The sequence below is a fragment of the Macaca fascicularis genome, chromosome 14 (genome assembly GCF_037993035.2).
Source record: "Macaca fascicularis isolate 582-1 chromosome 14, T2T-MFA8v1.1".
Taxonomy (NCBI): Eukaryota; Metazoa; Chordata; class Mammalia; order Primates; family Cercopithecidae; genus Macaca; species Macaca fascicularis.
The window spans coordinates 53,409,733-53,422,659 of NC_088388.1; the positions used below are offsets into that span (position 1 = coordinate 53,409,733).

The 12,927-nt window shown below is 44.4% G+C and overlaps 1 protein-coding gene across 1 annotated transcript in view; it reads right to left on the reverse strand.

Annotated features, from left to right (window-relative positions):
• Window positions 1–3,331: 3,331 nt before the first annotated feature.
• The window catches only part of MICAL2 (microtubule associated monooxygenase, calponin and LIM domain containing 2), a 272,353-nt gene continuing 262,757 nt past the window's right edge, over window positions 3,332–12,927 (reverse strand). The window contains exons 35-36 of the mRNA XM_074014283.1: window positions 10,082–10,155; window positions 3,332–6,592 (exon numbers count right to left, since the gene is read on the reverse strand). Coding sequence (XP_073870384.1) covers window positions 6,408–6,592; window positions 10,082–10,155 — 259 coding nt within the window. The 3' untranslated portion in view covers window positions 3,332–6,407. The remainder of the gene's footprint in view (window positions 6,593–10,081; window positions 10,156–12,927) is intronic.

The window sequence follows — 12,927 nt, forward strand, 5'->3', positions numbered from 1 at the left end:
TTCCTAAATGTGAAGGCCATCTGTTGTGGGTTGAATTGTGTCCTCTAAAAAAGATATGTTGAAGCTCTAACACCCAGTGCTTCAGAATGGGATCCTGGAAGTAGGGTCATTGCCAATGTCATTAGTTGTTAAAAGTTGTATTTAGGTCATACTGGAATATGGTGGGCACCTAATCCAATGAGACTTGTATCTTTACGGGAAGAGGAAAATATGGACACAGACATGCACAGAGGGAATGTGATGCAAAGATACAGGAAGAAGATGGCCATTGGAGTGATGCAGCCACAAGCCAAGGGATGTCTGGGACTTCCAGAATGTGGAGGAGGAGACGAAGAATCCTCCCCTAGAGTCTCAGAGGGAACATGGCTCAGCAGACACCTTAACTTTGGATTTCTAGTCTCCAGGACTGGGGGATAATAAATTTCTACCGTTTTAAACCTGCTGTACTTTGTGACAGCAGCCCTAGGAGTCTCTCACTCTTCCAGATCACACTGACCTCAGAAAGGATCAGGGAGAGGAAAATCAAGAACTCGGTGTCATCTCAATGGCCTGGGACGTGGACCATACACCATCTAAGGGACAAAATGGCACCCCCTGCAGACCAAGATGAGGGTTTTACAAAAGCTCTGGGTCCCAATCAATAATCAGAGTTATCTGACCACAGCAAAGCAGGATGGGGAAGAGAGAAGCCAGCCAGAGCCTCTTGGGGATCTCTTTGATCACTGCAAGCAAGGTGTGCTCTTAGGATGACAGGAATGTGTGAGAAATGAAATGCCTGTGGAGTGGGGGTCTTAAGGGACAAGCCTCACTGCATGTCCCCCTTGGGAACTCTGGGATATTAGTGGTGGCCTTTGAAGGTCAGCCTGCTGGTGAGCATGTCCTCCAGGAGTTCTACCTGCCTGGGTGAAGGCTGTCCAGGTGGCAGGGATGGAGTGCGAGAATAGGACTTCTCTTGCAGGGCAGAGAAGTCACAGGACAGGAGGAAGTTGGACAACCTCAGCCTTAGTTGGCAACATGGTGGAGTGAGGGCAGGGCTGTTTTTGAGAATCACACAGGATGATGCCACTCAAATAGTCTCTGATTCAGCCAGGGGGGAATGAGTCCAAAGTTCTTTGAGACAGATGACCTGCTCACCTACCCTTCAGGAGTAATAATGAACTATAGACAGTTGTGGAGAGATTTTCTCACCTGAGCATGATAGCTGAGGGCCAGCTGCAGAAGTGAAGCCCTAAAATCAGTAGTTCCTCCTTGGGTAATCTCACAGAGGAATGAAGAACACACAGGTAAACAAGAGCACAGCAACGCTTTTAAGGGCAGAAAGCAATAGGTATGAGCCACTGCAGACCCAGCCAGGCGAGAGGGAATACCTGGGGCCCCAGTGATTATACTGGTGTGTGGTCCATGTCCCAGGCCACTGAGATGATACCCACGGTCTTGATTTTCCTCTCCCTAATTCTTTCCTAGGTCAGTGTGATCTGGAGGAGTGAGACACTCTGCTTCCATCTTTTTTGAGGGAGATGTTATAGCTATTCAGACGTTTGATGTTTCCTTTTAGGGAGGAAGGTTGGAAGTATTATATCTAACAATGAAATGGAACCAAATCACCAAGGCCAGATGTTGTCTGCTGGAAACACTAAAGGGTATACTTGAAGAATTGGCCAAAGAGCTGTGCAAGGGGCTGGACATCCAGTCAGCAGAGGGCAGTCCAAAGAGATGGTCCCCAAAGAGATTCCACGAGCACTCTAGTGAGTCAGACGAAATCAGAGAGGTAGCAGAGTTCTGAGGAGTGAGTTTCCTGGCCTAGTTCACCTGGTAGGTGAGAAGAGCTGAGTTCACAGTAGCTGTTACCATTATCCAGGTCAGAAGGGCTGGGCGAAGGGCACTGTGATGTTTGGTTTTGCTTTCTTTTATTTCTAAGTGAACTGGGAGAGGGAGAGAGCATGAAATTACCAAGTGTGCCCTGAAGGCTCAGAGATGGTGAGTTGCAGCAGTGGCTGAGAGTCTGCAGCTCTGGGAGCATAAGGAGGTCAGCTGAGCCCCAAGGAAAACTTGCAAAGCGCCATCAGAGGTAGCTGTTGCTTGGAGCTCTTCACTGCACACATTAGTGCTGGTAAAACAGGAGCTCTCATCTGCAGTTATGTGTATTTGCTGTTGATGTTCAATAGAAAAATAAATCATTTCAAATATTTGATCAGCAGACAAAAGCTTTCAAACAAAGGGGGCACCTTCATGTGGAATGATGGGAGCTCCTGGGACTGACGGGTTGATTACTGTGATGTGGCAATTCTGGTGTATCCTGCACTCATAGTTTAAGAATACGCATGTTCTGGGGTTAAGAAAAGAGGTAAAACGAACAAACTAAAAGAGTGTGACTTGAAGGAAGAGGCTAGTTCTGCGCAGAAGGAAACATTCCTGTTGAGTGAATTAAATGCAAAACCAGGTGAGAGAAAGGTGAGAGAAAGGGGGAGCCTGGGGCTACCATAAGCCTCATCCCTCCCCTTCCCCAGCCTTGAAAACAGCTTTCTTTGTTGAAGGAATACACCTGAGGTGAGCCTTCTTCGCTCCTCCTCCCATTCAAATCCAATCTGCTGGTCAGGTAAGTCCTTCCAGATGCCCTGTGGTAATAAAATCTCCTGGGTTAATTAACAGACTCCCACACAAAATCAAAGCCTTGCCCAGGCTCTTTCACTGAGAAGAAATAAACGAAATGGATGCTGCCCTCAGAGGTGCCAAACCAAGCCCACATGAAAATGTTTTGATTTCTGAGACACAAAACCATTTATTTTTGGTTCATTTCAGTATCTATAGCAGTGCACAAATAACACATTTCCATCCACATGAATAGTTCCCAATTGTTGGAGCAAATTAATCTTTTACAAGCTACTCAGCAGTGAGGTTAGAAGATAAACAGTAGATGAAATCGTACACTTTCCCCTGTATGTGAACTTTCTTATTACAATAAACTCCTACATTTGAGCTCACCACATCCAATGACTGCCGCTCTCTGTTCATGTGGCGGCCCCGGCTGCCCCCTGCCACCTCTGCCCTACTGGGGTAGTTCTCTGATCAGCCACCTGGGTGGGGCATGCTGCCATTTTCAGTTTGGAAGGAAAAGCCTGTAAATCTGCTTCCTGGGAAGAGAGACACTGCTGAATTGTCATTTGCCTCCAGAATGCAGAAAACATCAATTTCATTGCAGCTCATCAGGGCTGGAAACACCTGCCACTTCCTTTCTCAGTTGCAACTAACATGGTGCATCTTGGCATTGATTGATTCCAAGCAGCCTAGCACTGCCAAAGTCAAGATTTAAATGAAACAGTACAACCTGATATTATTTTTCAGTTTTAGAAATACAAACTTATTTTTATTGCCAAAGAAGCACTGTGATAGTGGGGGATATTCTTTATGCTTGAGACAAACGTGGGTAGAATAGGTTGATGCTTATAATAAAAAAGGATTTTTCATCTTTGTATTTGGGGATGGTACCTATTTCTTGATCTTTGTATTTATTTGGAGGTGGAGTTAAGGACTAATATTCTTTCTGTATCCCAGCATCTGGCACAGGGCTGCAGAACCCCATGGGCATTCAGAGAATGTTAAATAAATAGACCAATAAATCAATGGTTTGGGACGGCAAGCTTAAGAAATGTCCAACTTAGGTACAATTCTGACCTTATAACTATCATAAACACTTTGATTTAACTGAGAAACTGTGGGAGACTGACTGTGAAATATGATCTGAGCCTGGGCTTTCTGTCCCATTTGGAGTCCTATATAGTTTGGCCTTGATCACATTCACTAGTGCCCTTTTATGGGGCAGTGCAGACTCTGTGCATTTTCATCATAATCCTACTCATATTGCATACAAATAAACTGTCTTCAAAATGTACAGTATTTTACACTTTGAGAGTCTTAGAACACTCTCTCTTGCAAATAAGGAATGGAATCACTTTAGATAGTTCAACAGACACAATATTTGTGTCCATTGGAAATGTTGAAATGGTTTTTATGTACTAGTAAAACAGAAAGACCAGTGTATGTAGAAAACTGTTAAGGATCAAGTTTATGTTTTAACTTGGCCAGATAAAACTGAGCCATAAACCACAGAGCACAGCCTGTGAAAGAAAGTGAACAAATTGCTTCTCTCATCTATTAACAGAATACTAGGGACCAAACCACCTTCTCTGTTGGCCCTCTTGGGAGACTCATTCTTTGGGATGGAAATATAACAAATTAAAATAAGTGGCAATTAATTCTCTTGCACAATAACAACTCAAATATGACACACTTTGAACATCATCTGTTAAATGTATGCAAGCATCAAAGGATGCACTTTTATGCAACTGACAGAAAAGCCTGAGGTCTGAATATTTCTGCATATTCTAGAATGAAAACTGAAATTATAAATCTTTTTCTTATAATGAGTTGATATTCCTGTGCATCTATAATCTTACCTCTAAATGCCTGATAGCTGAAATCTTTAATACTATACAACTCACTGCCCCAGACATCTGGGTTATTTGTATATTAAATAGCTTATGTACCAATTTCTTAGTGCTAATAGGTCTTCTCCAAATTATAACACCTGGAAACCTGAATTATGAGGAAATGATATTATCAATTATCACTAATACACAAATAAATAAAAATAGATAAATATCCAGAAGTGGTACAGTTTTCATAGGTAGGTAGGTAGGTAGTAGGTAGGTGCCTCCTCATATTGCCTAATAATATAATTCAGGCACTGGAAGACCTGATTCTTATTAAAAAAAAAAAAAAAGGGAAGGAAGGAAAGAAAAGGAAAAAGAACTGCAGCCTTTGGAACTTGGTATAACACAGAAAGGATGTACTTAAATGTAACCCAAAGCATTGGCTAACTCAGAGGAAATTCAGTTATACATCTAATTTCTGGCTTGTCAGCTGGCCACATTGGTGTGCGCAGAGAGCGTCTCTGACAGAAGTGGTTCATGGATCGATTTGAGAGAAATCTGGTCTCCAGTCAGAGCCAACTGTTGAAGAGCACCTTTTGTCTAATGACACATTTAAACACTTGCCGAAATGAAGGCAGCCAAATATACAACCAAGAGTTCTGTAGTGTTTCTCTTATCAATAATAGACTAAATCTTCAAAGAATCCCATTGAGCAAAAACAATCAAATGTTTTATGACAACACATCACCATATTAAATCTTCTCTTCTTTGGCCCCCATGGGAACTGTCATAATGCCCCAGGAATTCCAACATGTCAGCACACAAACTCCATCTTCCAGCTTTCTTTTCAAACTGAATTGTCATTAAAAAAATCCATGACCCAGTTTGGGATTTGGTAAATAGGGTTACTGCATTCAGCCCTCCCTCTAAGTCAGAAGTGGTTTTGTCCTTGCTCTGTAGAGTTCCTGGGAAGAGGGAGAGATACTTCTCTCTGTGAGTCTAAGAAGACCAGCAGCAAGAAGCATTCCTTCTCTTGTACCCTAGTGTGCTCAGTTTCGGTAGCAGCACCAATATCATCAATATTTTATCAACAAATAAAAGAAATTCCCTTTTTTTTTTTTCTGTCATCAACACTTACTTAAAAAGTACTTTAACATCATTCTCTTTCTGAAAATGCTTTTCGTTATTTTCCAGGGTCCATAAAAAGCATAGCATGGGGACAAAAAGCTTTTCTAAGCCAGCAGTGTTTGGTGAACACTAACAATCCCACTGGTATAAAGTTAAAGTTTTATTTCCTTTTTTCTTTTCTTCTTAAAATAAAATTAAGGCTCAAATGTTCTATTAAGCTCTCATTGCTTATGTATATTATATTAAGGCTTATAAATGCACCTGGTAAATGAAATTCACCCTGGATTGAATTAACACCTGCCATATGAGTTATTTGCTTTATGTAATCAGTAATCTCAAGGTTTCTCCTCTTTCTCTGGAAACACAATTTAAATATTAACCTAATCTTTAAACTGCGGCTGCTTCTTTCTGACATTTGGAAACCGGTCATCCATACAAAAAAGGCAAATATGGATATATTAATGAAAAGGCAGCTTCTCAAAAATCTTAAAGTATGTAACTCAATGAATTGGGAAGGAAAATGATAAAAGCAGCAGGAAAGTCAAGTCTTTGTGTCACTTTCTAGGGAAAACAATGCTGGTCATCTGCCAACAACACCTCCAGTCTGAGAGCCTGGCTGAAGTTGACTGCCAATTGCCAAAGAGTTTTTGGGTTTTCTTCATTATAATCTCTGGAAGGACCTTGGGAAGCTGCCATGCGTGCAAGAGAATTTTAATTTTAAAAAATGCAGTAGGGTATAACTTAAGTTCCAGGGGTGATAAATCCTGCAGAAGGACCCACGAGGGTGTGTGGTGAACTTGGCCTGATCTGGTCCCAATGTGCAGCCAGGGAGAGGGACTACGGGCCTCCTCAAGTCCTGCTCAGCTGACAGCCTCTGGAGAATACGAAGCTTTCAAAGTGCTGGTCCTCGGCTTTTTCTCTGACGCGTTGTTCCTCTAAGGAATCGACGAGTTTATTCCTTTGCTCAATCACTTGCATCAGCTCGGTGAATATTTCTTGCTCTTCATTTAGATCCTTCTCATCTTTCTGGCTCTCTAAAGAAAAAAAGGAAAAACAACATTGGGCTCAGGGAAGATTGGGCCCCAGGAGAGTTCTTGGCATGGACATTCTCAATTGTTATGGACTTGTTCTGCCTTTAATTTTAATGGAGAAAACAAGGAAATGAATTTAACACCAAGGAACTGCCCTTAAAGCGAGAGATGAGAAAGGCGGGTGCGGTGAAGCAGTTCACTCAGTTTTCATCTTGAAGATATGTACAAAGTGACAGGGAAAACCCCTTTGTAACAAAAAGAATTTAATACCAGCCAAACCCTATCAAGTCCCCCAACCTTCCCTCTGCCCCAAAGAGAAACTAACAAAACAGCAAAAAGGTGGTTCCCATAAACATATCTGAGCCACAGCAAAGAAATCTGTGAGAAGTTTCTAAGTAAACCAGCTGCACCAGTGGCTACTCTTTCAATGACCAGAATTTTTTTTTTTTTTCTTTTTTTTGAGATGGAGTCTCACTCTGTTGCCCAGGCTGGAGAGCAGTGGTGTGGTCTCAGGTCACTGCAACCTCCAGCTCCCAGATTCTCCTGCCTCAGCCTCTTCACTGCAACCTCCACCTCCCAGATTCTCCTGCCTCAGCCTCCTGAGTAGCTGGGATTACAGGCGCCTCCCACCACGCCTGGTCAATTTTTTGTATTTTTAGTAGAGACAGTGTTTCACCATGTTGGCCAGGCTGGTCTTGAACTCCTGACCTTGTGAGCAGCCCACCTAAGCCTCCCAAAGTGCTGGGATTACAGGCGTGAGCCACAGCGCCCGGCCAGAATCTTTTTCATGTTTAGTTAATGACAAACTGTAGCCTTTTGTGTAGGGACCACAGGGAAGCAAAGTGAGGCTACAACTGTCTGATAGAAAGGTGTTTCCACACTGACTTTGCTTTTCCCTTTGTCTTCCCGAGTACCTGACCTTCTTGATAATTGGCCTGAGGCATTCAGTTGCCTGGGGGAGATAGGATTGTTAGAAAATGAAAAGAGAGAGTAGGAAACAAGTAGTAATGAGCTTTGGCCACAGAACACAGGATTCTGAAGCCAGATTTAAGTCTTGTCAAGCAGATGATTGCCTTAGGAGAAGTCTTTCTAAATTCCTAGAGCCCTCTGTCTAACCCATGGAGGACTGGGTGAGGAGCCTTATCCCAGAGAAGAGAGGGTGCCACTGTCCCTCATCAGGCTTAGCTCTGAGGTCTGGGCCAGGGAGCAGGTAGGTCTGATGAAAGGGAGGCAAAGAAACACCACCCCTTTGCACCTCAAGTTTTAAGCAGAGAGAAGAGAGAAGCAGGAGGGGCAGAGGATTAGAGCCCTAGGCTTGGTCTCTCCATTCTGGGCCTTGGAAGCCCACAGGGGGCAGGAAATGTCATATCTCATTTGATGGGAACAGTGGGAGTGGGAGATGGATGGGCACAGGACTCTTGCCCTGCCCTTGTTCAGAATTCTGGAAAGAAGCCAGCTTAAAGGGCACCCCTATGTATAAACATAGGACAGTACTTCATGGTTGGGCAGAGAAGAAGGGTCTGAGTGTGGCCCCCCAGATCTTGGTGTGCTGTATGTGGCATGCTGGAGCCTAGAAGGGTACACTTGCCCCACTGATACCAAAGACAGCTGGCTGGTGGACCTGCCACAGGGCTCCCCCATGGGGGAAAGTGACCCTACAGGAGAAACTGTCTGGCCGCACTGAATGGGAGATGTGCTGAAGTGAGGCTGGGTGAGCCAGGAATGCCTGTAGGCACCCAGGCATGCTGAGAGAGTGGGCAGGCTACGGATGAGACCAGCATACACCTCAGCTGCAGATGCCACAGAGAGAGTTGCAGCCCAATGATGGGGGATGCCATGTGTGAACTCACTAAGCAGAGCACTCCACACAAAGTCCTAATGCCACAAGGTCACACAGACCTGCCTCTTCCCATTACCTGCCAGGCACCCTGGGGAGAGACGCAGAAGGGAGGGGTGGCATCTTCAAGACTGCACATTTTCATCCCAAAGAGACCGAGCATCTCCTACAAGGACTGTTTAAGTTATTGCATCAGATTAAGTTTACCATGGAGGGATAAAGAGTTCCTATTTTTTTCCCTCGCTAATTAGCGGGAGGATGCGTAGGCGGAAGATGAGCTCAGGTACAGACAGAATAAAGAAACTACATTTTTTGGATACATCTGAGAGGGGTGAGGAAAACATATGACCTTCACTCCTTAGTAAGAATTTTTTTAAAAAGAATCAAAGGTGGCAAATAGTCTTTGGTGGTATTTATTTAGTATCCTGAAACAGAACAAATTAAACTTTTCAAATCTGATATACAAGTTAGATATCAGTTAGACTCTATGGTTTATTAAGTCCAGGATTACTACTCATTTAATAAACAGCACAGAAAAATTAAAATAAAAAATCCTCTCTCAGTTTAGGCTTGTCGTGGATGGACCCATCTAAGCCCCTCTGACATATAAAAAATGATTTATACCACTTTAGTCTGTACAGTGCTGCTGCATGAGGATTTTGTTAGAGTCCTGTTGCTATAAAGAAACAGCCTGCAAATCACTGCCATATGGGAAAGAACAGGAGACCCTGACCTGTGATCTATTCCTAAATCTTAGCCCTACCATTCACCTTGAGCATGTTATTTAAATTCTCGGAGACTTGGTTTTCTAATTTGTAAAACTGGGCACAAAAATACGTAAACAAAAATCAGGATAATGATGCCTAATATTTGCTCAGTACTTGCCCTATACTGGGCAACCTCATAAGGTAGGTGCAGTATGATATCCATGAAGTATAGACATTCTTTAAGTTGTTCTTTAGATCTAGGTCTGAATATAGGAAAGTCATGCGTGGATCTGGCACTGCAAACACACAGGCATAAAACAGTGAATATGCCTTTCTGACGGGAACTAATAACTGCATACAGCAGTGTATGATGTCAGTTGGGTTTATCTTCACTCTCCCTCCTTCCTGGTGGAATCATTTTCTCATGTGGGATGCCCTGGCCCTGCCCACGCTGGGAGGGAATGTTTCCTTTACCAGCTCTAGTGCCTGGCAGCACTAGACCCGCCTTTCTCTGTGATCCCAAAGCCCTTCTGTTGTGGCCTTCATCTCACTGAACTAGCATTACTGGACTGGGGGTGTTAGTCTCCCCAGTGAGACCACAAACTCCTAGAGGGCAGGGGTTTCTCTTCATCATAAACCAGGCCCACAGTTCCTAGTAAATGTGTGTTAAATGAATGGGTGGATATGTGAATGAATAAGTGAACACAGGACTTTGTTCCTACTGCCACATGTGATGGGGGAAAGCACTGCCCTCACAGCCCAAGTGAATGAGGCTAAATGGGGCTTGTGGTGCTGCTGGTGGGAGGCAGGCTGGCTTTGCATTTTCCTTTGACTCGCAGGCTGGCAGGCAGGAAGAGCACCCCACTCTGGGATTTGTGGCACACTCTTGCTCAAGAGCCTTTCAGGTTGAAAGTTCTGAACGAGGACCCAAGACATCAGCATACTTACCCTCCTTGAGCATTTTCTCTCTCAGTTTCTGCTCCAGTCTGCTTTGATGATCTTCTAATTCTAGTTCCTGGGCCCTGGGTGATAAAATGTTAAACTTTATAAACACTATAGATTTGTGAGGAAACATTGATGAATAAGCCCATTGAGAGTAGCTACAACATTCTTTTTTCCTTATTAAAACTGGAGTTTTAGCCTATCTTTATTTTTTATTACAATTATTTTTTTGAGACCGAGTCTTACTCTGTCATCTGGGCTGGAGTGCAGTGGCGCCAGCTCACTGCAACCTTCGCTTCCTGGGTTCAAGTGATTCTCCTGTCTCAGCTTCTCAAGTAGCTGGGATTACAGGCATGCACCACCATGCCTGGCTAATTTTTTTTTTTTTTTGAGATGGAGTTTGCTTTTTTCACCCAGGCTGGAGTGCAATGGTACAGTATTGGCTCACTGCAACCTCCATCTTCCAGGTTTAAGCGATTCTCCTGCCTCAGCCTCCCGAGTAGCTGGGATTACAGGCATCTGTCACCCAGCTAATTTTTGTCTTTTTAGTAGAGACAGGGTTTCACCCTGTTGTCCAGGCTGGTCTCAAACTCCTGACCTCAGGTGATCTGCCCTCCTCTGTCTCCCAAAGTGCTGGGATTACAGGCATGAGCCACTGCACCCGGCCTTAGCCTGTCTTTAAACTGAAGGTTCTGCTGCTGCTGGGATCTCTGTAGGTACCTGGAAAGACTGCTGAGATACACTGAACTCAAGAGACCAGGGGGAGCAGCTGAAGGCTGCAATGTGCTTTCAGTAGGCTTCGGAAGGCCATCCAGACCACCCTTTAGGGATGGGGTGGGGATGAGGAGAATAGTGAAGAAATGACTAGCATAGGCCCGGGGAGAAGCAATGACAATCAAAAGCTTTTCTCTCTTTTAGGAGTAACTTGACTTAGAGCATTATCTCCAATGATGCCCAAGTCTCTGACTGTGGTACATGAGAAAACAAAATGGAGGAAACAAAAGTGACATATTTTGTTTGGGTGGGGTGAGGACCTTAAAACTCAAGCAACTCTCCAGCTGGCTGTAGGAGAGGTGGAGTCAGTGATGCTTTGGGGTAGACAAGCTTGGGTGTTGGGGCCTCAGCATTTCCACTGAGAGGAGCAGCAAAGTCAAGAAATGAAGTGAGTCCTCGGTGAAGGTGGAACTTACGTTTTCCATGCTGGGGGATGCCCCGTGGATATCACCGTGGGTGTGTGAGCTCCCCACAGGCTAGCCCATGTGGTAATGTGGACGCTCCCCAATGCCACTCTGGAGTTCTCAGGAGAACTGAGGACCACACACAGATGTGGCAGTGGTCAGAGGTGAGAGTTGAAGTTGTGTGATCCCTAAAAGGAAGGCTATAGAGAAAGAAAGTTTGAAGACAGAAGCCTGGAAATACCTACACTTAGAAGCCAAACAAAAAGGTAGCCAGGGAAGAAGTCATCCAAAGGTTGGAAGAACAAAACAAGAAATGCACCATCACAGAGACAAGCAAGGGATGTTTTGTGAGAAAAGAGAAAGGTCAAGGGTGTTCACTGCAACAGAGACTTGAAGAGGGTGAGGGCTGAGATTAGATCCCTGGGTTTGACCTGGTGGGGTCTTCTCTTCCAGCCTCTACCTGCCATCTGCATGTGTATCATGCATCGCCCCTATGAGTGCTGGGGTCACTTTGTTATACCCTGTTACTGGCGTTATTTTTACTACATCTGCTACTACATGAGCCAAGGTCCCTGCTTCTTGTTATCAACCCTGAACTTCTTGTGGCCCACTGTGGTAGTCAATGGAGATGGACCAGTCAGATCTTCCTTTAAGAGAACTTCTGGGAGAAGCATAGTGAGCTCACTGCTGCAAGATCCACTTCCATGTCATGCAGACCGAGCACAGAGGAGGTGTTGCAGTTGCCCTGTTCCTGCCCTGCATGGAATTCCTCGATGGGCGGTCTTTGCACTGATGTTCCCATTGACCTAGCCAAGACTTTCTTAGACCTGCGCCACATCTGGGGCTCCTCCTGCCCAATTCTTCTCCCTCCCCACTCTCCTTTTACAGGCATAAGAACTGCTGTGGAGTCTGAAGACTTCTCACTTCCTCCTGCTCCCTCTCCCTTCACAGGCATTTTCCCCAATAGACCTCTTGTTCTTTGAAGTGTCTTGGCATCTGGTTCCCAAAAGCATTGAATCAAGATACCAATAAGACATTTCTCCATGCTCATTCAGGGCTTTCTCCAAACTAAAACCCATCCTTTAGCAGAGCTCCTACCAGCCTTTATCTAGTTCACATGCCCAAGTTTTCCTATTCACCCTCCTTTGGAGAGGAAAGTCCTTCCAACAGCGCGTTGACCAGGGAAACTGCAGTTATGGGACACAGGCAGCAGCCGTGCCTCCCTGACTCTCAGGCAGACCCTTCTATCACCATGGAGCTCTTCTGTGTTTTCTTATTACTACCGTGCTATGCATATGCCTATCTGTTTCCCTCAAAACTACAAGATCCTAGAAGATAGAGTCTATGACCTTATCCATCTTTATTTCCACAGAACCCAGCATAGTTCCTGGTGCATAGGATGCGCTTGAAACATTTTTTACACTTTTAAAATAATTTTTACATTTTTATAATTTATCATTTATACCCGGCCTCAATGCAGACACTGTAGCTATATAAAAAGGGCTTTGTAGTCAGGTAGAGTGGACAAATTACTTAGTTGCCCTGAATCTCATTATATGCATCAACTTAAAAAGTTGTAATAAGGCTGGGTATGGTGGTTCAGGCCTATAATTCCAGCACTTTGGGAGGCCAAGGCGGGCGGATCACTTGAGGTCAGGAGTTCGAGACCAGCCT